The sequence below is a fragment of the Gopherus evgoodei genome, chromosome 10 (assembly GCF_007399415.2).
Source record: "Gopherus evgoodei ecotype Sinaloan lineage chromosome 10, rGopEvg1_v1.p, whole genome shotgun sequence".
Lineage (NCBI taxonomy): Eukaryota > Metazoa > Chordata > Testudines > Testudinidae > Gopherus > Gopherus evgoodei.
Window position 1 is genome coordinate 55,738,810 of NC_044331.1, and position 27,774 is coordinate 55,766,583.

The following is a 27,774-nucleotide window of genomic DNA, read 5'->3' on the forward strand; positions in this document are numbered from 1 at the left end:
GGCCCCTTCTGAGCATGGGCCTGGTTCCATGGCGCCACTGGTGCCATTGTAAACCTGGCACTGCCTCTGCATGCGGGGACTAAACACACACATAGCAAGAGCCAGTCCCTGCCCTGGAGAGCTTTCCCCCTTTGTCTGTTTAGAGTGTGAGGGAAAAACAGGCCTAGTGGGAAAGGCACTCAGGGTCGGCTTTAGGTACCGCGGGGCCGATTCGAAGGAGCTGCCGCCAAAGTCCTGCCACTGTCTTCAGCGGCAGCTTAATAGCTGCCATGCAGGAAGGTCCCTCTGCCGAAATGCCGCCGAAGACAGAGGCAATGACTGAGCTGCCGCCGCCGACAATGCCGGTACTTCAGCGGCAGCTCAATTGGCTGCCGGTGCCTTCGGCAGCATTTCGGTGGAGGGACCTTCCTCCGCGGCAGTGAATGAGCTGCCGCTAAAGACAGTGGCAGGACTTGGCGGCAGCTCCTTCAGGACGTTGCAGGGCCCTCTTAGGGGTGTGGGGCCAGATTCTGGGGAATCGGCTGAATCGCCCTAAAGCTGGCCCTGAAGGCACTTGCCCAAGGGGGTGGCAGTGTAGGGATCGGTCCTGGCTGGCAGGCCACCAGAAACCGCCCCCTGCAAAACCCCCTTTTTGCCACGGAATGCTGACTCCATATTATCACAAGATTAGGAAAGCACAGCACGTTCTGCCTACATGCAGCGGGTGAAGGGAAAAGGGAAAAAAAGAGTCCTCCACCAATGCGAAACAAGTAAACAAGGCTGTAAGTTATGCATAACACTGTAACCGAAAGAATAAAAAGGCTGCCACGCCTTGCGACGGGGCGCCTTCCTGAGCAAACAAGCTGTCTGTGTCTGGTTCCTTCCCGCATGGCAGAGCCAGGAAACAAGTCTCCTGAGGCCCAGCTGAGGGCCATGCCCCAGGACACACTGACTCTCTGAACGTACCACGGGATTCAGTGTGCTTCACAGGTGCGGAATCCACGTGTCCCACAGGTCTGCCCTACCACCAGCTGGACACAAGCTTCTTCATCCCACCCAGGCTCAGCGCGCTGGAGCCAAGACGAACACAGCGAGAAGGGGACGTGGTTCTGGCTCGGAAGAAGGGCAAGGAGGGAGGAATTAGTTCCTGCCAACAGGGGCCAGGTGAGATGAGAGGGGCAAGGTGGCAGGGCAACACTGACCGGGTGCCTTCCAAAGAGTGATGGCAAATCCATTTAGCCAGGGCAGAGGGGGGTATCAGGGCGCATACAATGCTGTGCATGCTGCCCAGCCTGCCAGGGTTGGTAACTGTGGTGCAATGGGGCCATCTGCTGGAGACCAACCTCTGGGATCCCACTTGTTATGGAGAATGTCAGACGGCTCTGCAGAGCTGCAAGGTTACATCTCTCCCCTCTATTATCGCACTGCAGGGAGACAGGCCACCAGGCCACCTTAATGCGGCTACAGGATGAGCAATCAGAACAGGGTTTCTTTGAGCTGAGTGCCAAGGCAGATCACTTACATATCAGTCTCTTTCCCAGACACATCCCAACATTTTAGCTAAGCTGAGGATAGCTGGGTGTGCTTGCACCGTCAGCACACAAAACTGTCCCATGCATGATCAGGAGCTAGCATCCCACCTGGTCTGCACTGGGAAGGCGCTGCTGTGGGGACGCTCACCCTGCCGGCATCCCAGCTGGCAGATGGATGCTGTCATGAGGAAGCTGCTAAGCAGTGCTTCTAACAAACCTCTGTGTACAAAGCGCGGCCCCCAAGAGGGCTGATCCCCAATCTCTGTTGTTCAGGAGTTAATTTCTGTGTATGCATTAGGAAGGGCACGCGTCTACGTGTGGTTAATTAGAAGCTGGGTGCAAGGACACTCAATCTATACTGCCTGTTTGTTATGTGAATGCAGGAACTGCTAGATGGCAGTAGACCTGGGGTCCATCTAGCCCAGTATCCTGGCTCTGCTGTGGCCATTATCAGATGATTCAGGAGAAGGTGCAATAAACCCTGCAGTAGCAGCTATGGGCTCACCCTACTGTAGATTGCCACGTACTTTAGGGGCGAAAGAAAAATGCAGACCTATTATTTACCAGGCTGCACGTGGCAATAGACTGTATAGGTAAGGGATGCAAGGAGGATATGGGTCACGATGCAAACTGCAGGCACGCACACAACTAAAATTAATTAATTTAACATTTTATTGGGGATAGTTACAAGGGGTAGGAGAGCAGCGTATGATTAGCTAATAGGGTTAATGGAACTTAAAACATACAATGGCTAAAGTATTTACTATTAAACAATATTTATAAACAAAGATGCAGTAAACAATATTTATAAACACAGATGCAGCATTTAGTAATAACCAATACTTACGAATACAAACCAATTCATAACGACCGGCAAATGTAGAAACTCTGCTTAAAACACGTGAGCTGAGAGAGGCTTCGAGGTGATCAGGCTCGGTTACGGGTGTGCACAAGGTACACAGGATTCGTTTTTCTTTCTCCTCTTCTGCCTGCACATGGCAGACCAGCCTAAAATACCCACTATGACATCATAGAAGTGTCATAGGGGACGGGGCCCAAAACCTGTGTGTGTTCGTTTCTGATTGGTACAAGCAAAGTTTACACCAAGTAGGGGAGCAGGTGCCTGAAAGTCTGGCTTCGCCCCCAAAAGGTAAGGAAATGCATATAGTTCAGAATGCGTTTAACACTGAATGACAAAGGAAGAGGCCAGGGCAATACCGGTATGGGCAAGTTTTTAGGATGCAGACAGGAACTTATCTTAACATGCCCCCGTGCCCTGGCCGAAATAGTCTGGCCGAAAACCTAAACTTCCGAGTCCGACTCCTCATTCCCACCTACGAGGGGATGCGCTTCGGGGGTGGAAGCAATGTAGGCCGAGGCAACAAACTTGTGAATGCAGGCTTTAATGAAGGCACATCCGAGACAGAGAAGAGCGAGCCCAATCAGAAGGGACACAAACAGGGATTGGAAATAGGATTTGTAGGGCGCAAGGCCAAACCAATCGAGCCATGACCAAAACTGGAAGGACTCTCGTGACTCTTTGACAGTAGAGCTCAACGTTTGCAGTAGTATTAGCAAGCATTTCAACAGCAAGGGATTGAAACAGCACTTGATCACGTAACATCATATAACCGACAGGGTTAAAACTAACAACAGAGCAGGCGAGGGAGGAAGCTGCTGTTTGCAAACGAGTCCAAAACGAGCGGGTACTATGACGGTGTCAGTGGCTAGATGGCATGGTATAAACACCTCCTCCCTGTAGATACAGGGTGCCAATGGTGCATATACCCCGGGGGTTGGGAGGAAGCACAGCAAATGCGACATTACCGCAAATCCAAAAATGACTGGGTCTTAAGGAAGAAATTGTGATATGGCTCCACTTATTATTGTTCACAGAGGAAAAGCTGGATGCTCGATTGGTACATGCAGCCTCAGCATGATGCATATGCTGGGCATGGAACAGACACGTATGTGTTATGGAGGTATAAAAGGTTCCAAAAAGAATGTTATAATTAAGACAATAAGAACAATTAAGGGGAGGGGAGTAGGTGTAAGTAAGAGTGGGTTTAGTTAGGGAGGTATTAGCATAAGAGAAACTCCACATAGAACAATTAGAATAAGTACCCACCCAAGTAGGGGCTGGGGTTAAACTATTGCCAACAAAAACCCAACAATGAGATGCTGGAACTCTAATACTATCAATTAAAGGAAAGCTATGATCACTTCGACCTGAAGCATTAAGAACTGGAAACACATAAGAATTAAATTGTGAAGAACAATTATTCCAAACACTAGAAGCAGCCCACTGCACATAGGGGGAAGAACAATTTACATTAGACAAATTAAATGAAGAAAAATTATAAACTATTGGTACAAATTGAAAGCGTAATGGATATTTAGGTGAGAACTGAGTAGAGCAAACAAGACAATCTTCTGGATTCAGTGCTGACAGGGACTGGTTTCCGCTGACCTCCTGCACCCAGTAGGCAGCGAACCATGTTTGTAGTCCACCTTCTCCTAACGGTTCCGTGGGCAAAGATGTTGTGAGGAAGGGCAGTATAACCTGTAAAACAGAATAATAGGAGCCCTGCTCGGGGCATTAGTTTGTAGTGTGAACTACATTTGCTGAGCCAGTTATGATGAACTAGCTTGTTACCGGGGGTACTTGTAGCCACTAAGTAGGTGTTAGGGTACTTGCTGGCCCGGAGAAAAGGTGGTTTTTATAGGTTTTTGATGGCCAGAGGCTTGGGGTTCTGTAAGCCAAACCAGTTGGCCGGTGTTAAACATGGGGGACCAAGGCGGCTTAGGTGTAGGTGAAATGTGAGGCCAGCGAGAGTAACTTTTGTTGAGTGCGATAAGTACCTGGGGTAAAAATGAGCTCCAGTTTTTAAAATCAGGGTTGGGGTTTGCTGTTCGCAACATAGTTTTCAGGACTGCGATTTTTCGCTCTACCACTCCATTGCTTTGAGGATGATATTTAGTATGGATGTGAAGGGAAGCCCCTCATCCGAAAATGAGCTGTTCAATGCTTTTGCTGGTAAAGGGTGGTCCACCATCTGCTTGGACTTCAGTGGGAGTGCCCCAGGCAGCTGCTGTTTGCTTAAGAGCCACAGCGACAGAAGCAGCATTGGTTTTATTAAGAGGAACACAAAAGGTTTGTCGAGACCCCAGATCGACAGTAACTAAGGCTTTTGGAAAACAATGAGCACCTGGCAAGGGTCCTATTAAGTCAATTTGCCATGTACTACCTGGGACAAAGTGTTCTGCAGCGTATGCAGAGCGCTCATATCGGGGATGATTCATAGTTTTTACCTGCACACACTGCAAGCAGGACTAAACAATGAGCTCGCACTGACTGTGGCTAATGTCAGGCTTTTGGTTAGAAAAGCTAGATAACAGGCCGTACAATTTAGTGGGTGGTAAGTGTCCTCATTCTTCGTGAAGCCAGCGCAACAGCGGGTCTGCCTGTACGGCGGGATTTGCCATATGAACTTGGGAGACCTCTCTCATTCTTCGATCAAGACTGGAATGCAGGGGTTAGAGTCTGGTCGATGGGAGGGACAGTGCGTAACGAACCAAGGGTGAGAGAATTTATGAATTAGGGCAAAAATTTGGTCCCACAATTTAACAAAAGCTGAGGGAGAGGCTTGCTCAATTAAAATGTCTAAACAAAATGAGAATCGATACCTAAAACAACTTGCTTGTTGGCAGAGTGGGCATTAGCAACATGTTGGGCAGCTAAAAGAACGCCCTGCACCTCGCATTCTTGTGCGGAGCAGGAGGGGGGCAGCAACTGCACATTAAAGTGATTACATGTGGAACAAAGAACTCCTGCCCTAGGGGATGGTGAGGTGCCCCCGTCAGACACAACCCAGGGATCATATTTTACTTCAATGCATAATGGTTGGTGAAGGGGGGGGGGCTAAGATGTTATCGCTGGGAGTTAGGGTCCATGCCTGCCAAGGTACCTCAACCTGGAAACATAGAAGCTGCCAGGTGCAAGTAGTGCCATGAAACTCGGGTGGAGGGGTACTTGTAAGCCACGGGATTAAATGAACACGTGGTCCAGACAGGGTGCCTAGGATAGGGAGTTGGGACCAGTGACGCGCACTGGACGCAGCCAGTAGCATTTTTCCTACTAGACCATAGTTGTACTGGGGTCCAGACAGGCGATGGGCCCAATTGTAAATAGCATTACCATGTTGCAGTACAGTGAACCCTACATGGTGTTTTGTAATAAACAAATTAATGTTGAGGGATTCTTGGGAATTAAAACGGGCGAGGTGGGGGTTAGAGGCGAACCAGCCAGCTAGTTTCTCTCAGGGCTTGTCTACATCAGAAAGTTGCAGCGCTGGTGAGGGAGTTACAGCGCTGCAACTTTGAAGGTGTACACATCTGCAGGGCACCACCAGCGCTGCAACTCCCTGTTTGCAGCGCTGGCCGTACTCCCGTTTTGTCTCGGGTGTAGAGGATCCAGCGCTGGATCACCAGCGCTGGTAATCCAATGTAGACAGTTACCAGCGCTTTTCTTGACCTCCGTGGAAGGAGGAAGCCTCTGGTAATCAAGCTGGTTTCCTTTCCCGGTTTGCTCTCTCGGTCCCGGAGCCACCCAGCAAACCGCAGGGAAGGAGACCTGCTTGCTCGGGGTTCCGGGACCGAGAGAGCAAACCGGGAACGCCGCGGTTTGCTCTCTCGGTCCCGGAGCCAGCCAGCAAACCGCAGGGAAGGAGACCTGCTTGCTCGGGGTTCCGGGACCGAGAGAGCAAACCGGGAAAGGAAACCAGCTTCGCCGCGGTTTGCTCTCTCGGTCCCGGAGCCACCCAGCAAACCGCAGGGAAGGAGACCTGCTTGCTCGGGGTTCCGGGACCGAGAGAGCAAACCGGGAAAGGAAACCAGCTTCGCCGCGGTTTGCTCTCTCGGTCCCGGAACCCCGAGCAAGCAGGTCTCCTTCCCTGCGGTTTGCTGGCTGGCTCCGGGACCGAGAGAGCAAACCGCGGCGAAGCTGGTTTCCTTTCCCGGTTTGCTCTCTCGGTCCCGGAACCCCGAGCAAGCAGGTCTCCTTCCCTGCGGTTTGCTGGCTGGCTCCGGGACCGAGAGAGCAAACCGCGGCGTTCCCGGTTTGCTCTCTCGGTCCCAGAACCCCGAGCAAGCAGGTCTCCTTCCCTGCGGTTTGCTGGCTGGCTCCGGGACCGAGAGAGCAAACCGCGGCGTTCCCGGTTTGCTCTCTCGGTCCCGGAACCCCGAGCAAGCAAGTCTCCTTCCCTGCGGTTTGCTGGCTGGCTCCGGGACCGAGAGAGCAAACCGCGGCGTTCCCGGTTTGCTCTCTCGGTCCCGGAACCCCGAGCAAGCAGGTCTCCTTCCCTGCGGTTTGCTGGCTGGCTCCGGGACCGAGAGAGCAAACCGCGGCGTTCCCGGTTTGCTCTCTCGGTCCCGGAACCCCGAGCAAGCAGGTCTCCTTCCCTGCGGTTTGCTGGCTGGCTCCGGGACCGAGAGAGCAAACCGCGGCGTTCCCGGTTTGCTCTCTCGGTCCCGGAACCCCGAGCAAGCAGGTCTCCTTCCCTGCGGTTTGCTGGCTGGCTCCGGGACCGAGAGAGCAAACCGCGGCGTTCCCGGTTTGCTCTCTCGGTCCCGGAACCCCCCTTGAAGCCGCCCAACAGCGCTGCAGTGTGGCCACATCTAACACCACTTGCAGCGCTGGTTGCTGTAAGTGTGGCCACTCTGCAGCGCTGGCCCTATACAGCTGTACTAATACAGCTGTAACAACCAGCGCTGCAAAATTTTAGATGTAGACATGGCCTAAGCTTTGTTGTGCTGATGCATTCCATACTTCTCGGGAGCGTTTAGAAGAGAGAGAGCTTTGTAGGATTTCTAGGTTAAAAATTAGCTGTGCCGGGATATATTGGCGGTGATAATTAAGGAGACCTAATAGCTGCTGAAGCTCTTGTTTATTTTGTGGAGGGGCTTCTGTCCAAGGGTCTAATACACCGGCTAGGGCTTGGGTGTGAGTGGTGGGAGTGAATTGGAGTCTCAAGAATGAGAATTGCTGGCTGGCCTGCAGGTGGCTCTTTGTTTTGTTAATTTGCCACACATCTGCTTCTAATGCATCAATTATCATTTGGGTGGTACTTTGAACTGCTTGTGGATTGGACCCACAAATGACAATGTCATCTACATAGGTTAGCACGTACACATCCTGTAGGGGTTTTACCTTTTGTAATGGGATATTGAGATGGGACGATGCAAGCGCAGGAGAATTACAGAACCCCTGTGGGCAAACTTTCCATTTATATTGGACACCCTTAAAAGCAAAGTTTAAGATTCCTTGTGTGTCCTGGAGTGGGATTTGGTAAAACATATTTTTTAAATCAAGAGTACATGCCCACTGATTACTTGCATCGCTTAGTTGCCACTGTATTTCGGGAATGTTGGCAGAGCTGGAAAATGCGATAGGCTTTACACGGCTGTTAGCTTGTCTGTAATCAATGACAAGGCGATATTTAGAGGGATCGCCGGGCTTGGGAATACCCCAACCCGCGGACAGAAAGGTGGATGCAGTGACCTTTTCTATTTTTTTTCCTTCTAGAAGCTGAGTGAGCAAAGCTTCAATAAGGGGAAGCCCTTCGGATTTTGTGGGAATAGGGGAAAATTTCCATGGCTGGGAGTTAACTACTTCGGGGGTATAGGGGGAATGATCGCCTACGGTTATAGGGAGGGCTTGCAGAATTTGATCATGCAGTTTAAATTTTTTAATATCTGAGACACCTAGCAGATTTTTTGATCCCAACAAGGCTTTTATTTTTCTTAGGTATTTTCCGTGGGCAATTTTAACCCAAACCACGGGTTTTTCTTGTACTGCATTGAGACCTTGAACAAACAGAAAGGAGCCAGTAGGACAGTGGGGAACGTTGGGCTCAATAACGCTAACTTGAGCTCCAGTGTCTAATAAAAAGGAAGTGGGGGTGTCATCGTTAACTAACAGGGTGGCGCATGGGCATTCATCGGTGGGATCTTTCATTTGGGCCGGGCAGCATCCGGCCCCTATTCGTTTTCTGTCCTAACAGAGTCCTCCCAATTTTTCCAGCCTAGCTGTTCGGCTACATTTTGCTGCTCTTGGTTTGACATTTTACGCAGGGCTTCTTTGGGGATCCCTTTGTTAAGAAGGAAGCCAAATAGTACCAGTTCAGCTTTAGTTCGCTCAGGATATTTTTGGGGATTAAACTGACTTTTTGGAGGATTTTTTGGTGGTGAATCAACTGGGAGAACAACAGGCGGGGGTGGCAGTAACAACTTAATTTTACTAACCACTTCAAATAACGTTAAGATGGGTCTGCGAACGGCCGCATGCAAGTGCAGCATGGCACCGGTATCCGCTCCAGGGGCAGCTTCTAATGCCAAATTAACCGCCTCTGCTGAGACAGGAATTTGGGTGGGATCAGTAATGTGTATAAGGGTGTGGCCACCAATACCTGTTGAACAGTTAAATTAAGTGGATTTTGTAGTGGATCCCACAGGGCTATGGAAGCTCCTGCGATTGCCCATATTAGATCGTGTGGAGTAACTAAGGTTCCCAGAGGGATATATAATCCTTTAAAACTACCTTTCATTGCTAAAATGGCAGCTGCCGGGGTGGTAAGTGGCCAAATGCGATTATTTAATAAAGCGTAACCCGGGAAGCCTCGTCCCAATTGGCCGTTTTGGCTAAGGTGCCGGCCTCCTCGCGGTCCACTAATTCTGCTCCGTGTTCTAAGGCTAGCCGCCCGACCCAAACCATAGGTGCCTCGTCGGCTTTTCATTGCGTTTCCTTTAAAAACTCTTTAAGTTCGGCCTTAGTACGTGTTCGCAGTTCAGTAACCTGCGTGGTGTTGCCTGTTTGTGCGTCTATTTTAGTTTTAGTTATTGCAATAGGCAAAGCTTCTGCTACGGTTTCAGATTCTGCAAATTCTGGGGCTGTTGGCAGAGCTGGATACAGAGGAGTTTTAGGAGCTTCATATGGGGGTGGCAAAATTTTCCGAGAGGGACTTGTGGGGGGGTAGTGATGGGCTCTACCTTTTCTGTCTTCTCATTATTACCTTTAGGAGAGCCTGGGGCTGCCTGTTTAGCTGCAAACATTGTGCCTCCATGGAGGACAGAACACAGATCGAGGGCCTTGCATATAATGCTAAACAGGACGGTGGAAACATCCTCAGATTTATATTCATCGGGTCGCAATTTTTTGGTTTTCTTAATCAAATTTAATTCTTTTATCATTTGGCATAATAATTTATGTGCTGGATCAGCAGGTATTACCCGGGGTTGGGGAATTAATTTGGAAACGGTGCCTCCAGATTTTCTAACAATGTGGCTACATTTTCTCCAAAGTTGAGAGGGATCTGCAGCACCGAGGTTTTCCACAGTCTCCGTGCACTGAGGCTGCAGGGAACAGTCGGCTGGCTGACACCTAAAGCTCGAGTGGCACCAAAGGAGGCATCTCATATCTGCCAGGGTTAATGGTACAGTATAGCCTTTTAGAGTTTTGCCCGAGCCAAGAGAACAGATCCATTCTATTTTTGGATTATTTGAATTTTGGCTAGTAAGAAGGTGAAACTGCAAATCTTGGAACTGTTCAGTTTCATTATCTGCGCGATCTGCAGTATGCCACGGGCATGGCCCAACCTCCGTGCATCTTGTTCATGACGCCATGTAGATTGCCACGTACTTTAGGCTTGGTTACGGGTGTGCACAAGGTACACAGGATTCGTTTTTCTTTTTCCTCTTCTGCCTGCACATGGCAGACCAGCCTAAAATACCCACTATGATATCATAGAAGTGTCATAGGGGACGGGGCCCAAAAACTGTGTGTGTTCGTTTCTGATTGGTACAAGCAAAGTTTACACCAAGTAGGGCAGCAGATGCCTGAAAGTCTGGCTTCGCCCCCAAAAGGTAAGGAAATGCATATAGTTCAGAATGTGTTTAACACTGAATGACAAAGGAAGAGGCCAGGGCAATACCAGTATGGGCAAGTTTTTAGGATGCAGACAGGAACTTATCTTAACACCTACCCCCATGGAAAGTTCCCTCCTGATCCATAATTGCTAGAGTGTGGCTCATGCCCTGAAGCTGGAGGGTTTGTATCCTGTCCAGAACTCCTTCTTTATGTTCGGAATTTACTCTGGATGTCCACAAAAATGTCCAATTCTTTTCTGAATCCTGCTGATCTCTTGGTCTCACTGAGATCCTGTGGCAGTGAGTTTCACAGGCCAACTGAACTTTTGTTACACCTCAGAATTCACATCAGGGCTTTGCCTGTCTCCTCTCACTCCAGGCCATTTCCTTTCCATCTGTTGCTTCTCTCATTCATTTTCTCTCGCACCTGGAAGCCTATGATGCAGGAATAATCTCACTTTGCTTTTCCTAGCCAGCGTGACATCCATACAGCTGGTTAGCTGATCTCTCCAGTAGCCAGTGTACCTGAGAAATGACTTCCCAAGGCTGTCTGTCTCACTCCAGCCAGTTCCATTTCCTCACGGCCTGCCTTCTGGCCTCATGTCTGCAGAATCACCTGAGTTCCCTTGAGCTGCCTGGGGCAGGAGTAGGGCTGGGCCATGTACCTGTCAGCCCTGTGAAAGTGGGTGGTCAAACCATCCCCGTCACACCGGACTTCACTGCCGTGTGCACCTGCTTTCCAATGTGGCAGGATTAATCCTCGGAGCCGTGCAGCAATGACTGGTCAACTGAGAACGGAGAAGAATTTCCTGTTGCCAACAATGTTAATGCAATCTCCCCTGTAGCTGGCCTCAGGTGCCCACCAGGGGTTGACCCATCAGTCACCTCCCCACAGCCCACCTGTTGCCAAATGTGCTTCCTTTACAACAGCTTTCAAATCCTCTCCAGCCACTGGAATTGCACCACCTCAGTTGCCTGGCTTCAGTTCCCAGCTCCACCTCTACTAGCTCCCCTACCTGTGCTGTGCTTCTGTTTCTGCACGAGAGGGAGGGGTTAATAGGAAGCTCCCTCACAAGGATTTGAGAATTAACATATGTGAGGTGCTTTCTCTCTTGCACGGATCTGACCATCACCATAGTGTCAGTCATGATTTTTAATGTATTTATCCTCATGCCAACATTGTGAGGTAGAACACTGCTATTATCCCCATTGTTCAGAGGGCAGGACTGGCGCTAGAGTTTTTCACGCCCTAGGCGCATGGCCATTTCGCCGCTGTCATAAACAGATAGCTAAGGGTTAATGTCTCTTACACCTGGAAAGAAGTAACCTGAAACACCTGACCAGAGGACCAATCAGGAAACAAGACTTTTTCAAATCTGGGTGGAGGGAAGTTTGTGTGTGAGTCCTTTGTTCTTGGTCTTGTGCCTATCTCTCTCTCAGCTATGAGAGGATCTCTGTTTCCTGCCTTTCTAATCTTCTGTTTCCCAGTTATAAGTACAAAAGATCAGATAGTGATTTATATGTTTTTTTTTGTATTTACATGTGTGTAGTTGCTGGAGTGCTTTGAATTGTATTCTTTTTGAAAAAGGCTGTTTATTCATATTTCGTTTAAGCAATTGACCCTGTATTTGTCACCTTAATAAAGAGAGACCATTTTTATGTATTTTTTTTTCTTTTTACATAAAGCTTTCTTTTTAAGACCTGTTGGAGTTTTTCTTTAGTGGGGAACTCCAGGGAATTGAGTCTGTGCTCACTAGGGAATTGGTGGGAGGAAGAAGTCAGGGGGAAATCTGTGTGTGTTAGATTTACTAGCCTGACTTTGCATACCCTCTGGGTGAAGAGAGAAGTACTTCTGTTTCCAAGACTGGAAATAGAGAGGGTGGAATCCCTCTGTTTAGATTCCCGGAGCTTGCTTCTGTATATCTTTCCAGGAACCCAGGGAGGAAACACCTGCAAGGGGGAAGGGAAATGGTTTATTTCCCTTTGTTGTGAGACTCAAGGGATTTGGGTCTTGAGGTCCCCAGGGAAGGTTTTTGGGGGGACCAGAGTGCCCCAAAACACTCTAATTTTTTGGGTGGTGGCAGCTTTACCAGGTCCAAGCTGGTAACTAAGCTTGGAGGTTTTCATGCTAACCCCCATATTTTGGACGCTAAGGTCCAAATCTGGGACTAGGTTATGATAGCCGCCCCGCGTGCGGCTCCCGCAGCTCCAGTGGAGCTGCCGCAGCCCTGCCTGTGGGAGGTCCACCGGAGCCGCGCGGGACCAGCGGACTGTCCACAGGCATGCCTGCGGCAGCTCCACCGGCGCCGCAGACCAATGGACCCTCGGCAGGCACGACTGTGGCAGCTCCACTGGAGCCGCCTGCCGCCCCACCCCCGGCAAAATGCCGCCCCCAAAAATCCTGGTGCCCTAGGCGATTGCCTAGTTCGCCTCAATGGAAGCGCTGGCCCTGACAGAGGGGGAAACTGAGACACAGGGCAACCAAGGGACTTGGCCAAGGTCACCCTGTCTCAGAGTCTGTGGCAAAGCAGGAATTGACCCTTGGTCTCCTATAGTCCAAAGGAGTGACCTAACCACTGGCCCACCCAGCACCCTACTTTAGGTGACAAATAGAGCAACATATTTTTGGGATGATTTTTTTTTCTGTAAGAATTTTAAAACGCGGTGAAATCTCTGCAATTCAGAAACATTTTCCCACCTGGCCACCCACAAATAACACACCTCAGCAAGCAGCAGCACGGAGAAGCCCACTGTTTAGTTGCATCTCTGGGTGAATCTATGTTTTCATTATTCAGCTGAGTCCGCTGGAGACTCAGGCCCACCCTTTCTGTCTGGCAGTTACACTGCTAAACCCATATTTTGGCCCCTGAAGAAGCAGCCTGGTTGCCTGGTGTGACAGACACCCCGCACTTCCATGTGCCTCATGTGATTAGCTCTCCATTGCACCCCCAAAGCTCAGCCTACACCCATCAGCTGCCTCGGCCTGTCCTGCACCTAGTTGACTGCAGGCCGGGTCCACTCGGCTCCAGTGCCTCTCCAGTCTGATCAGCTGTTCTCCTGGGGAGCTCCCGCCTGTGTGGGCCTCTGGGATTCTGCAAGTCAGGGCATCAGGAGCACCTGGGGGGAGCGGCAGAGAGCTGCTCAGTGGGGCAGTTCCTGTTAATGGGGGCAGAGGATGCATAAGAGCCAGTCATTGCGCCATCCCAGCCTTGCATCACTGTTTCCTTCCTCCTGTGCCCAGGACAATGAGGGGGGTCAGCTCTGTGGCTCCCTTTCCTTCCCATCAAGTAAGAGGAGAGCCAGGGTGCAGCTCCCACCCAAGCTGTTTTCCTTCCCTTTAATGGGTTTCTTAAGTGATGCTGGCGCTGGTGATACATCCCTCTGGGAACCTCCAGTCTGGCTTCCGCTCTCTCCACCCCCCTCAGACTGCTCCCCAAGGGCCACAGTGACCTCTTCAGGGTGGAGCCTGGGACCCAGACTCTGTCCGCATCTCCCTCCATCGCTCTGCAGACTGTTGATTGTTCCCCCCTTGTAATTTGGTTGCCTCTCCCTGCTTGGCTTTTCCGCTAGCCTCTCCTTTTGTCTCTTCTCCTCTCCCAGGTCCCTCTCTGTTGGCGTCTCTCAGGGCTCTCTGTCGCTGGCCTCCCACCTTCACCCCTGTGGGTGGCTTGGTGCATAGAGCATGCTCTGCGAGCAGCATTTCAGAGGTCCCAGGCCAGGTGCTGTGCTGCAGGGCAAGGGAAATAAGTGGCATTATGAGTGAGAATGGAGCTGTCTATGAGCCAGCCTAGCAGTGGGAGGCCTCCATCCTGCAGGTTAACCCTGGGCCATAACATTCCCCCTGTAGGACAAGGACTTTAGCTCAGCTGAACCAGGGCAATCTACAATGGATGGGAAGCTACAAGTCCAGCACTGCCCCAGTCTGACAAAGCACAGCCTGGTGTTTTCAAACAAGCCACTGCTCCCAAAACTATGGCATAAGGGCTTCTGAAGCCCAGGGCCAACCCCCATTGCAAGGTGCAGAGGGGGATCTCCATGAAAGCTCTGCCAACAGCAGCCCTCAGCAGGTGGATGCTGCCAGGACAAAGCAAAACAAGCAGCCTATGCTACCCCCCTCCCCTGCAAGCCTTTCCTTCCCCAAAGAGGGAGGACGCTGGAGGTGTGTCTGCCGCTCCTTGGACTCAGGTGGATCCCAATCAACATCCTTGTACAGCTGGCAGCAGAAGGAACCAGGAAGTGGAGGGGAGGGAGTGCAGCTTGCTGCAGAGGAGATCGGCTGGAAGAAGCACTCGGAGTGGTCCCAAGGTAAACACTCCACTCAGGAAGCTGCCCTCTCAGGGAATGGGGTGTTATTTGCCTCCTGGGGGTTGTGCTGCTCAGCCAGGGCTGCAGTTCTGGGTCTGTCTCAGAGGCGAGTTTGGGGAACTGAAGTTACTTCCTCATTCTGGGAGCTCTCTGTTTACCAGGAGCCAGCTCTCGCAGCCGACTCTGGGGTTGCAGATCCTCCGGGGCAAGGGCCAGGGCCAGCCAAGAGGTGTGCCCAGGCATAGGGTCAAGCTTAGTACGAGGCCGGGCGCTGAGAGGGCTGGGGCTGCTAAAGGAAAATCCTGATGCAAAGGAAATGAGGGAACCTCTTCCAGGGGATTCACTGTGCGGGAGCCACTGCAGAGCCCAGCGAGGAGGAAGTGCTGGGGGGTTGCAATGGCCAGGGCCTCAGAGCATGGTGGGATTGCGGGGTGCTCCATAGCTGTACGGTGCTCTGTCCCTGGGGAGCTAGGAACCCCTGGCAGGATCTCACCACTCCAAGGAGGTTCTGCTGACATAGGCCTTCGGGTCCGGAGCCCCAGCCCTGAGGTGCCCACCGGTAGGAGCCACATCCAAAAATGTGCCAGGCTCGCTAGCTGGGTGCACATAAGTGGAGCTGCTCAGACCCTCCTGGTCCATCCTCTGCTTCCTGCAGAGATCTGGCTCCCTGCCTTGGCAGCTAGGCCTCATGGCAGTTGTTGTGGCAGGTGGGCCACCCCGCGGCCAGGCGGGAAGTAAATCCCCTCTCATGAGGGGCCTGCATGATTGGCTGGTTAGGGAACCAGTGCTCTTTTGGCAGGCAGGTCTCCCTTGACGGAAGGAGCAGGTCTCCAGGCTCCCTCCTCATGCTTGCTTGTGACACCCCAGCCTGTCAGTGCGTGTGGAGAGAGGTGGGCAGCAGTGCCTGCAGGACTCCCAGCTGCAGCAGCTGGAGCCCAGCCCCTGCTGGAACAGCCCCGGGAAGGGAGATAGGAGAACTCTGTGGGGTGTCCCTTACGCACTGCCAGTGAGGCTGGCTGGGGACAAGGGAGGCAACCCCCTGCAGTCACAATGGTAATGCAGTAAGAGCAGCAGCTGCTTGGTTCCAGCCTCCCAGAGGGCCTGAAATGCTGCTAAGCAGGGCTCGCCTGAGGTCTTCCGCTGGGCCTGAGCACCAACTACCCCCCCGCCTGCAAGCCTGATTGCTGCCCACCACCCCGTGCTGAGGGGAGGGCCAGTGAAAGGGTTCTGGGGAGACCACCCCAAACTGTGTGTGTATGTGGGGGATCTTTAGATTCCCCCACTCCTCTCTGCTCAGCTGCTGTGTTCCTTTCTGCCATCACAGTCAGTCATGTTTTCAAGGAGCTTCCCAAGGATAAACGGCTAGAGAGCGAATTATTTGTATCTGCAAGCTGAGCTCCTTCATGGAACCAAAGGCTGGACCTGCTAACAGAGGGCTCACGCAGCTCCCCCAGGCTCATGAGCATTCAGAGAGAGCAGTCACTTCCCCTGTGCTGAAATGCAGCCTCCTCTGGAGTGGAGCTGTGGATCTCTCTCATGGCAGCACCATGCAACAGTGCTAGAAGGGGAAGCAAGCTTTCAGCTGGGAGGATAGAACCACACTCTGCTTGTACTTTGAGCCTGACAGCTGCTGGGCAATGCCAGAAGCAGTTTCACTTGGCGCAGGCATACATATTGGTCACCAGCACATAGGGCCTCTGGCTTTCAGCAGCTGCACATGATCTGGAATGCACTTTGTGCCGGGTTTATTTCTGGTGCCTCTTCACACTCATCACCATCTGAAAGTGACTAGGGCAGTGACTGCAAACACACAGGTCACAGCTGGCCTCTCGGACATGTCCCTAGGGCAACAGGGCATAGTCCAGATTCAGATTCCATTTATATACATTTAAAAGAGAACGGGCTCCATGGTTGCCATGCTATGGCGTCTGCCAGGGCAATCCAGGGAAAAAGGGCACGAAATGATTGTCTGCTGTTGCTTTCCTGGAGAAAGGAATGACTGACGACATTTACCCAGAACTACCCGTGACAATGATTTTTGCCCCATCAGCCACTGGGCTCTCAACCCAGAATTCTAAGGGGCGAGGGAGACTGCGGGAATTATGGGATAGCTACGGAATAGCTACCCACAGTGCAACACTCCGGAAATCGACGCTAGCCTTGGACCATGGACGCACACCGCCAAATTAATGTGCTTAGTGTGGCCACGTGCACTGAACTTTATACAATCAGTTTTATAAAACTGATTTATGTAAAATCGGAATAATCCCGTAGTGTAGACGTACCCCTAGATTAGGTTCTCTGCCCTCTCCAATTAATCGACGTGACAAGCCTAGAGGAGGGGTGCCAAAACCTGCGAGCCAGTTTTCAATCAAGGCTAGCTTTGCAAGGGAAAGGGCTAGGCACAGAGAGCCCCTGACCGGCAGCTCTCAGGAGCTGTGGGAAATTGGCCACTGCTGCTGGTCTGGAGGAAAGTCTACAGTCAGGTCCTGTCCCTACATTCCGCAGGCTGTTCAGTCTGAACTGGAAGCAGCAAGTCAGGCTGCAGGTGGTTTGCTGCCATAGGCAAACTAGGAACTAACCTTCCCTCCCCCATCACTGACATTCTGCTACCTCAAGGCATTGCCCTGGGATGGGGGAGCTGCCATTATCCTCAGCCATGTCCATGCACTTAAAGTGCCTGGCTTTAACACAGTGTCTGATTGGGGCCAAGGTAAGAGAGGAACCATTCACAGTAACTACATATATGCACATATCTATATACACACCCACATCACTGTAGTATCGGAACACCTCGCATCATCCGTGGGTGATGGGTCAGTATTGACCTCTTTTTACAAGTGGGGAAACTGAGGCACAGACTGAGCTAGTGACTTGCCCAAGGACACACAGAGAGGCTGTGGCAGAGCCTCAGTTCAGTGTTTAATCACTAGGCCAGCACTACTGTTCTGCTCTCCAGCCTTCCCCCTCTACTATCCATAGTTTCCAGAGGGCATCGTATCCCTTTAAGCTTTGTTATCTCTGGATTCCCCCATCTGGCTCAGGACAGATCCCTGATAAAGGACAGAGCAGGAGACTTTCATGAGTTGGCAGTGTGAAAATGGTTTCCTTCCCTACAATACATTGCAAGTCAGTTACTAAACGGAAGGGACTGGCCAGGCCCAGCCCACAAGGGGGTGGTTTGCTATTTGGTGTGAGTGTTTCTAGCAGGTATCAGAGGGTAGCCGTGTTAGTCTGGATCTGTAAAAGCAGCAAACCATCAACCTCAGCCTGGACCAATCTACACGGGAGGTCCACTTTCTTGACACTACGGTGCAAATAAGTGATGGTCACATTAACACCACCCTATATCGAAAACCCACCGACCGCTATGCCTACCTTCATGCCTCCAGCTTCCATCCCGGGCACATCACACGATCCATTGTCTACAGCCAAGCACTGAGGTACAACCGCATCTGCTCTAACCCCTCAGACAGAGACCAACACCTACAAAATCTCCACCAAGCATTCTCAAAACTACAATACCCGCATGAGGAAATAAGGAAACAGATCAACAGAGCCAGACGTGTACCCAGAAGCCTCCTACTGCAAGACAAACCCAAGAGAGAAACCAACAGGACTCCACTGGCCATCACATACAGCCCCCAGCTAAAACCCCTCCAACGCATCATCAAGGATCTACAACCCATCCTGGACAATGATCCCACACTTTCACAGGCCTTGGGTGGCAGGCCAATCCTTGCCCACAGACAACCTGCCAACCTGAAACATATTCTCACCAGTAACTGCACACCACACCATAATAACTCTAGCTCAGGAACCAACCCATGCAACAAACCTCGATGCCAACTCTGCCCACATATCTACACCAGCGACACCATCACAGGACCTAACCAGATCAGCCACACCATCACTGGTTCATTCACCTGCACATCCACCAATGTAATATACGCCATCATATGCCAGCAATGCCCCTCTGCTATGTACATCGGCCAAACTGGACAGTCTCTACGGAAAAGGATAAATGGACACAAATCAGACATTAGGAATGGCAATATACAAAAACCTGTAGGAGAGCACTTCAACCTCCCTGGCCACACTATAGCAGACCTTAAGGTGGCCATCCTGCAGCAAAAAAACTTCAGGACCAGACTTCAAAGAGAAACTTCTGAGCTTCAGTTCATCTGCAAATTTGACACCATCAGCTCAGGATTGAACAAAGACTGTGAATGGCTTGCCAATTACAGAACCAGTTTCTCCTCTCTTGGTTTTCACACCTCAACTGCTAGAACAGGGCCTCATCCTCCCTGATTGAACTGACCTCGTTATCTCTAGCTTGCTTGCTAGCACACATATATATACCTGCCCCTGGATATTTCCATTACATGCATCTGAGGAAGTGGGTATTCACCCAACGAAAGCTCATGCTCCAAAACATCTGTTAGTCTATAAGGTGCCACAGGATTCTTTGCTGCTGTTTCTAGCAGGTCACATCTCCCACTAGAGAGAATGCAGCTCTGGTGTCAGGCTGCAGCCTTGGGAACTACAGGGGCTTGTTTGAGACTCACTGGGCGTATCCCTAAGAAATCTGGGCAGGTTTCCCAAATTGCACCATGTGGCTTTCCCTGCATGGCACTGGCAGAGCAGAAGAGGATTCCTTGCTTCTTTCCCTCACCCTTCCACACCCCCTTAAAGTGATAACACAGGTACTGCAGGGGATCGGCCCAGCGCTATGGAATCGATTGTATTTCAGTTTTGCAATAGGGGCAGCTTCCAGAATGCAGAATTGCCAGCTTTTTGGTTCAGATTGGGAAATATGAAAGACTGCATCTTTGTTTCTCATGCTGCAGGCTGCCTGGGTCTCTAGCACACTGCTCCCATGCTGCTACAAACATCATAATGGAGAGTGTATGAGAAATTCCCTCCAGGCTCCTTAGTCTACGTGCAGCCAAAGGAGTGACTATCCTGTGAGCTCCGGCTGGGCTCAGCTTTACTCAGGCCTTGCAGAGTTACCAGAGTTTGTTTGCTTTCGCGGAGCTGCTCCTGCATCTTTAACTGGCACGACTGGTATTGTCTGAAATGTTGTGTTGTGCTCCCAGCTCTGGCTGGCTGGAAGGAACCAGCAGGCATTTGTTTCTTAAGCAGCGCTTAAGTTTCTCTAGGCTGCTCTGTGCAGGTTCTTAGAACACATCTGTCACTGCGGCATCTGTGTGTCTTCCAGAGCAAGCTGGTTTTACAGATGGAGAAACCGAGGCACAAAAAGACAAGTGACTTGTGTAAGGTCACACAACAAATTCATAGCTGGGTCCTCCTGGGACGTTCTAACCCACGCATGATAAAGGGATGGCTAGACATTGTTAAACTGCAACAAGTGTGTCCTGTGTTTGGGGAGGGGGTGTCACAATAGCGTGACAGTCTGCTTCTAGGCAGGTTGTGGTGCAACTTTCTTGTGTGGCCAAGACCTCAGACATTCCGCAGCTTCTGCTGTGATCTGTTACTTGTTAACCCTTCGTGGCCATCCGGCACCACTTCACCCTGGTTACCCCGCTGCAGACTGGGTCAGACCCTCCTCTCCCCACTCTGGGGGCTGGAACTCCACAAGCAGAATGCACTGGCTCCTTCTTGCCCTGGAGTAGTAGGATCAGTGGCCTGTGGGGCGGGGAAGCAAGCCCAAACTGCTGCAGTCATCTTGTACACAGCACCTCTGCCCCCCTGTATCAGAGGGAACCAGCAGCCAATATGGGTAAAGCCCAGCGCAGCCAGAGCTAGGGACAAGGTGATCATGTCTCTCAAGGATACTCCAGCATTTGGGGACGGGGAGGCCATTCAGCTGGGGTGAAGCGGTTATTAGCAGCACCAATCCTCCCTCTCTTCCTTTGTAGATCAGACCGCAGGGGAAACTCGGAAAGGAACCAAAAATGGGATCTGAAGGGCAAAACTTGGGAGAGGAGTTCAGCAACCAGATCAATGACGTCCTGAGCAGACTGGCAACCAACCAGATGTTCCAGTCAGACTGGGACATTGCTGCCTTCGCCATCTTCTTCATCTTCATTGGTAAGTGTGGGGCCAAGCAACGGGCATAGGATTAGGAGCCCATGGCCTGCAGCTGCTCTCTATTCCCACACAGGGCAGACGAGATACTTGTGGGTGTGCTGCAAACCCAGCCCCTCCATCCAACCCTTATCTGTGCAGGGTCTGTAGGGCTGTTCTGAACTCATCTAGAGACGCTGGGCACAAGCAGCTGGAGTCACTGCAGTTGGCACCTCCAGCAAATTCCAGTCTTTGGGGGCAGAGATGGTCTGTAACATGTGCAGCATCTAGCACAACTGGACTAGGGGCCCATAGGTGCTACCACTGTAAGACAGTCCGTCCACTTGAAGCTCAGAAGGAACCTTTAGATCATCCAGTCTGATCTCCTGTAGATCACAGCCAGAGACCTCTACCTCTGTTTGAGCTAGGGAGATCTGTTAGAAAGACCCACACTGTTGATTTAAAGACTTACATGAAGGAGAATCCACCACATCCCTAGGGAAGTTGTCCCAGTGGCTCATCACCCTTACGGTTAAAAATCTGCATCTTATTTCTAGTCTGAATTTGTCTCACTTTAGCTTCCATCCACTGGGTCGTCATCTGCCTATTACAATAAAAAGGAAGCACTGTGTCTGGGGATCCGGCCACCAGACTGAGTTAAAGCATGGTCTGTGCTGGGGAATAGACAGAAGGGAACCAGTTTTTAAAACACTGGCCAAACTGTGCTGCTGTAACCCTTGGTGAGTGTTTGTCACAGGCCCCGTTGAGCCAGTCAGCAGAGGAGGTGAGTCTGTTACAGCACAGTTAGGAACCTTTAACTCAAGGTGCAGCAGCTTGTACGTTTAGTGCTGCAGGTCACCAGTTCAGTCCCTGGTACGTTGGCCAAGATGGCAGCCAACAGACTGCAGTTCAGGCAAGTCCATCTGTGTAGCATCATTCAAGAATGCAGTTAGAAGAAATGTTGATCCCAAGTCCAAGCTGTATTTTAGCCCCGATGCCAAAAGCTTCAGCATGTATGTGACCGTGTAGCAACGCGTACAACTACATACCCTCTGCTGACAGCTGCATTACTCCCAGGTACTGGTGAACCATTCAGGGCTAGAAAGGGGAGGAGTGACAGGAGGGAGACAGCAGTGGAGATGCTCCAGCTGACCACTTGGCCAGCCACAGCTGTGTCTAAACCTATTTCTCCTAGCATGGTTTTTTCTCTGTCCAGTGTAAACAGAAATTCCCCCTCCCTCTCTTCATTGAGCCATAGTGCAAAGCTATCACAGGGATGGCTTATTGCATGATTCTCAGCAAAACTAAAAGGCCTGTGAGGATGTCCAGAGTCTAGGTGATCGAAACCCTGAGATAGGAGATAGGTCAACACAAACCTGAGGGAGAGGTGCAAGAGAGGTGGCATCCCAGCCTCTTCTGGGGGGCTGCATCCAGCCAGCACCAGATCAGATCGTGGGTTTGCAAAGGGCTCCCCAATGGTCTGTTCTGGGAGGAATGGGAATGGGTGGGAATTATTGCCTGAGGACCTAACCTCCCAGAACTTGTTTATATCAGCAGTTTCAACTTTTAGGTTCTAGTTTAAACCAATTTAATTAAACAGATGTAAAAGGCTGGAGGGACACTCTTAATTTGGTTTAAACCAGATTTGGTTCAGGTTAGTTTACATCAGTTAGGAACTAGTTTAAGGTAAACAGAAATAAGCCACCTCTTGGACCCCAATAAGAGTGTCCACACGGGAGCTTAACTAAACTGGTGTAGCTGTGTGTAGGCCAGGCTGTACCTGGCTCCTTGAGATGTTGGATTCATGCCTGGTCCACTCTGCCAATAGCTGTTTTCCTGGCCCTCCATCACTTACTGCAGGGGGTTGAGGAACTCTGGAGATGACGACTGCCTTGGTTAGTGATCTAGAGTCCAAGGATTCCACATCTCCTGTCTCTAGCAATGCGCAGTGGCTTTAACTATGCTTAGGGCTCATAATTCAGCAGGTGCCGTGCACAGGGCATGCTGCCAGCTGGGTGACTCAGCAGCACTAGGGAGCATGCAAGGGTCAGCAAGGTGACAACGTTAAGGAGGAGGCAGTCGTGCTACTGCTCAGAGTATTGCATCAGTCCAGGAAGAGCACCTACAATGGGCACGTACATTTGATCCTGCCAGAGGCTTGGAGAGGGACTGAGAGACACAGGCCCGATTGACTCTCTAGAAGGTGCAGTCACTGCTGGTGCTCTGGTGCTAGCAACATGGGAAGGGACCTTAAGTTGATGTGACTGCTTGATTCTCCCCCAGGTACCGTGCTGTTGATGGTTCTCCTGGCTCTGATCCATTGTTGCTGCTGCTGCTGCTGTGACACCCGGGGATCACACAAGAAGGTAAAAAAAAAAAAAAAAAGTTTGTCTCTAGTGGAGTCTGATCCTGTGCCTGATGTTCTGGCACTGGACTCAAGCAGCCAGCTGTCCCACAGCTTACGCAGAGAGGCAGGGCTTGGCTCGTCACAAACCTCCTCGGCTCTGCTGGATTGGAAGTGTTGCATGTTCAATTAGCCTTCCCCACAGCAAACCCCAGTTAGGTGGAGAGAAGCGGGTCCCCCCACCGTTAAAACACAGCTCAGTCTTGAGGCGCAGACAGGACTGAGTCATGCTACAGCCTTGGCATATCACATGGCTCTGTCCCTTCTGTGCTACACGGTGGACTTGGATTATAAAGGGGCTCTTCACCTTTTGGCTGGATATGAGTCAACAGTGTGCCCTTGTTGCCAAGAAGGCTAATGGCATTTTGGGCTGTATAAGTAGGTGCATTGCCAGCAGTTGAGGCCTCATCTGGAGTACTGTCTAGTTTTGGGCCCCACACTACAAAAAGGGTGTGGAAAAATTGGAGAGTCCAACGGAGGGCAACAAAAATGATTAGGGGGCTGAGGCACATGACTTAGGAGGAGAGGCTGAGGAAACTGGGATTGTTTAGCCTGCAGAAGAGAAGAATTGGGGGGGGAAGGGAATTTGATAGCTGTTTTCAGCTACCTGAAAGGAGGTTCCAAAGAGGATGGATCTAGACCAGGGGTCGGCTACCTTTCAGCAGTGCTGTGCCAAGTCTTCATTTATTCACTCCAGTTTTAAGGTTTCACATGCCAGCAATACATTTTAACCTTTTTAGAAGGTCTCTTTCAATAAGTCTATAATATATAACTAAACTATTGTTGTATGTAAAGTAAATAAGGTTTCAAAATATTTAAGAAGTTTCACCTAAAATTAAATTAAAATGCAGAGACCCCCGGACCAGTGGCTAGGACTTGGGCAATATGAGCGCCACTTAAAATCAGCTCACGTGCTGCCTTCGGCATGTGTGCCATAGGTTGCCTACCCCTGATCTAGACTGTTTTCAGTGGTACCAGATGACAGAACAAGGAGTAATCATCTCAAGTAATGAGAGAGGTCTAGGTTGGATATTAGGAAACACTTTTTCACTAGGAGGGTGGTGAAGCACTGGAATGGGTTACCTAGGGAGGTGGTGGAATCTCCTTCCTTGGAGGTTTTTAAGGTCAGGCTTGACAAAGCCCTGGCTGGGATGATTTAGTTGGGGATTGGTCCTGCTTTACGCTAGGGGCTGGACTAGATGACCTCCTGAGGTCTCTTCCAACCTGATATTCTTGATTCTATGAAAGCCCTGTCTAACCACGGCTGTTGCTGGCATGGTTCCTGCAGCTTCCTCTGACGGGGTGGGAAGGAATTTCTTTCCGTGACCTACGTTTTTCACAGTGTGGTGTGAACGGAAGGGAAGGGGGCCTTGTGTTTACAGGGTTGATCTGGGACACAAGTTCCATTCCTGTGTGCCTCAGTTCCCTATGCAAAATGGGGACATTTTCCTACCCCCCACGGGAACTGTAATGCATTAAGGACTAGGAGATGTGCAGACACAATATGGTGATGGGGGGCCATAAAGGACTGAGCAGACACCACCTCCCGTCAAATGGTTCTCAGACAAGAAATCCCTGTCCCTGATCATAGTTTCTAGGCCCAAGCAAGCAAAACTGGGTTCAAGTGTGGGCAGAGCCTGGGAGATGAACCCTGCTCCCATCACATGGTAACTAGACTATAGACATGTTCTTCCTTTTCACTGTTTTTTTTTTAAATCACAATTAGGTCCCCAGAAAGAAAGTGGGCATTGATAACAAGGCCATGGAGCCATAGGCCCGCCTCCTCCCTTGGACAGACTGATTCTGGAGCCAACGGGCAAAAGACTCTTCTCTGCTTGCTTCTTTATGCTACACAGCAATCAACTGCAGATCAAACTCTGTGTGTTAATTTTGAGTGCTAACCTGGTGGGGCCCTGGCCTCACACAGCTGTGCTGCACTGGCTCCAGCACTTGTTCTTCCTTTTCTGTGCACAAAGGATGAAGATTAAAAGGAACTCCTATGATGCTGAATAAGAATAGCATCTACAGCCATCTCACATTGTACAATTAGACCCACTGGTCTTCAAACCACAGGGCAGAAGTTGCTCATCAGCCTAGGGTCAGGAGAGGAAGTCTGCCCCCTTGTGGTAGAGTACTATACATAACAGGGAGTTTATACCTTCCAAGGCCACTACTGGCATCAGGGATTGCAACTAGATGGGCCATTGGGCTGGTCCTGAAAGGCAACTCCTGTGTGTGTATAGTCACCAATTAAAACAGTGCCCCCAGGGACTCTTCCAGGTCCCTGAAAACATCCCTTGCTTTGTCCCTCACTGGCATCTGTCATCTGACACTTCCAGAGTCTGGAAAGGAACATGCCCTAGATCAGAACTGACCATAGGGGAAGGAACAGCTCCCCTGAAAGCCCATCCTGGCTTAGCTGAAGACAGCAGAGGCAAATGTCTTGGCAGCACTTTCCTATAGAGCCCCCATTCACACAGGCTCTTGAGTCCTTTTGGCAGCAGCCAAGGAGTTAAATTGCTACCTGCACAGTCCCTGATAACCAAGAGAACTGCCCATATGACCAGTTGAAGGAGAACAGGCTCAGGGGAGGAAGCACGTCTTGTGCACTGACATGTTGCTGTCTCCACTCATCCAGCAGAAGACGGAGCTCTGCAGAACACCACTGAGCTAGGGTAGTGCTGGTGCTGATGCTCAAGAGACCCAAGCTCACTGTGTCTGTAATGGCAAGGCCAGTCCCCAGCCAAGCGCACTGGGCTCTAGTTCAGAGACCTCAGGAAAGCCCAAAGTGTCATTTCTTTTCTGCATAGCTGGTTTTACACTGTGGATGTAGTGCATGGTCAGTGGCCTTCTGCTGAGTCCTGCGGAGCCAGCAAGCACATCCAATTAGCCAGTGACCCTGTCCAGCTCCCTGAGACACTACCACAAACACCGCTTTCTTCAGCAGGTAGGGGAGGGTTAGAACTCACCACCGTCTCCCTCTGGGGAGGTGTATTGGAGGGCCAGGTTAAGTTAGCCTATCCGCTGTCTGAGACACTGACTCCCTGCAGCAGGACAAGCCAAATAAGAGAGTAACTTGGTCAGTGGCTTGGAAGCCATGGAAAGTGAGGAGGCCTGAGCACTCCAGCTCCGAACAAAGGGCCTGTCTGTGCCTGGCCTCTGCCACCACCACCCCTCTCTGGTACTCAGGAACATCCTGAGCATGGCATTCAGGAACAGACCTCACTTAGCCACTGGACTAAGTTTAGACAGGAGCTTGCCTGGCACTGCGAAGGAAAGCCAGAGTCACAGAGACAGCTGTGCTCTGGACAGGAGAGCCGCTTCTGACTCCTCCATGAAGCCCTCTAAATAAGCAGTGTTCAGACAGCACATGGGACTTCAAATGGATCTGTGCTTCTATTCAGTCTGCACATTCTCCTTCATCACAGTACAGTCTTTAGGTATGCCCCACTGGCCTGTGAACACCCCTGCAGAGCCTTATTCCATATGGCATAATCTCTGCATTGCAGTGATATTGCACTCTGCCTAGGGAGTGTGTCTAAAAGCGAAGGCCCACAAGGTACAGGGCTTCATCATCCCCAGCCCCTTTCGCACATGCTTTGGCTCAGAGGTGAGTGACACACACAGAAGAAAAGGCTTCTTCACCCTGTGGGCTCGATCCTGTGCTCAGTAAGATCATTGACTTCAGTGGCAGCTGGAGCAGACCCCCTTTCTGCCCAGCAGTTTGCTTTCAAACCCAGCTAGCAGCAGGGCATGCTGGAAATACAGGAGTCCCTTTGGTTGGAACATTTATCAATTTCAGCAGCACTTCTGTCTGAGCCGAGCCACTGACTGGTGCCTTACAGCCCTGTGCTTTGTGTGCTAATTAGAGTCAAGCACAGGGAGTGTCACATCCTTCCTGCTGGTCAGCTGCTCCAGTGCTTGTGACTGCGTTCTCCGCCCAGCTCTGTTATTCACTGACTAGTGGCTCATAGGAAACCTGAAAGGAGGGTGTTAGGGTCAGTCCAATTAACATTCCAAACAAGGGCCTTTGGGGTTTCCCACAGACTTGTATGTTCATAAAACTTTCTAATTTCATCTCTGAATCCAGGAAGACTCATGATTATAAATAAAAAGCACATGATGGAGATCCGTTGGCCAGGTGTTTTTGTACATTAAACCCCTTGGATACTATGTGGGAGCAGGTACATACATATACATGTAGCATGGGACCTGCAGTATTCATTTGGCTGGCAGTTGGTCCCTGTTCCATGGGTGATGCTGGACTAACTGCTCAGGCTGAGATGATACACAATAGACGCATCAAATAAACGCCTGTCACTGCTTTACATTTCTCTGCTTGGTGATCATCATTCTAGGACCAATTCATGGTGCTGCTCCTGGCAGCCCAACTCTGTCACTGGTGCATGATTCTAGTGCCAGCTAGAATGCCACTGCTGGAAACTTCCTCAGCTTCCCCCACCAGTTAAGCCTGCCTCAGCAGCCTTACCAAGGTCATTTAGAAAGGTAGCAGCCTAGGTTCTAGTGCTCAGTGCCCACGGAGACCGTAACCTTGCCAGTTTCCATGCGGCAAGGACCTGGCTGCTAGGACTATAATATTGT

The 27,774-nt window shown here is 50.8% G+C and overlaps 2 protein-coding genes across 2 annotated transcripts in view; one reads left to right on the plus strand and one right to left on the minus strand.

Moving 5' to 3' along the window:
* Positions 1-2,704: 2,704 nt before the first annotated feature.
* ROGDI (rogdi atypical leucine zipper) overlaps positions 2,705-27,774 on the minus strand; it is a 55,268-nt gene continuing 30,198 nt past the window's right edge. Inside the window, exon 12 of the transcript XR_004002246.1 lies at positions 2,705-4,074. The gene's annotated coding sequence lies outside the window, so the exon portion shown is untranslated. The remainder of the gene's footprint in view (positions 4,075-27,774) is intronic.
* SMIM22 (small integral membrane protein 22) lies at positions 14,169-27,299 on the plus strand. Its single transcript, XM_030577103.1, has 4 exons — positions 14,169-14,738; positions 20,621-20,792; positions 23,052-23,134; positions 24,899-27,299. The coding sequence occupies exons 1-4, from the start codon at positions 14,469-14,471 to the stop codon at positions 24,944-24,946; spliced, it is 573 nt and encodes a 190-aa protein (XP_030432963.1). The 5' UTR covers positions 14,169-14,468; the 3' UTR covers positions 24,947-27,299.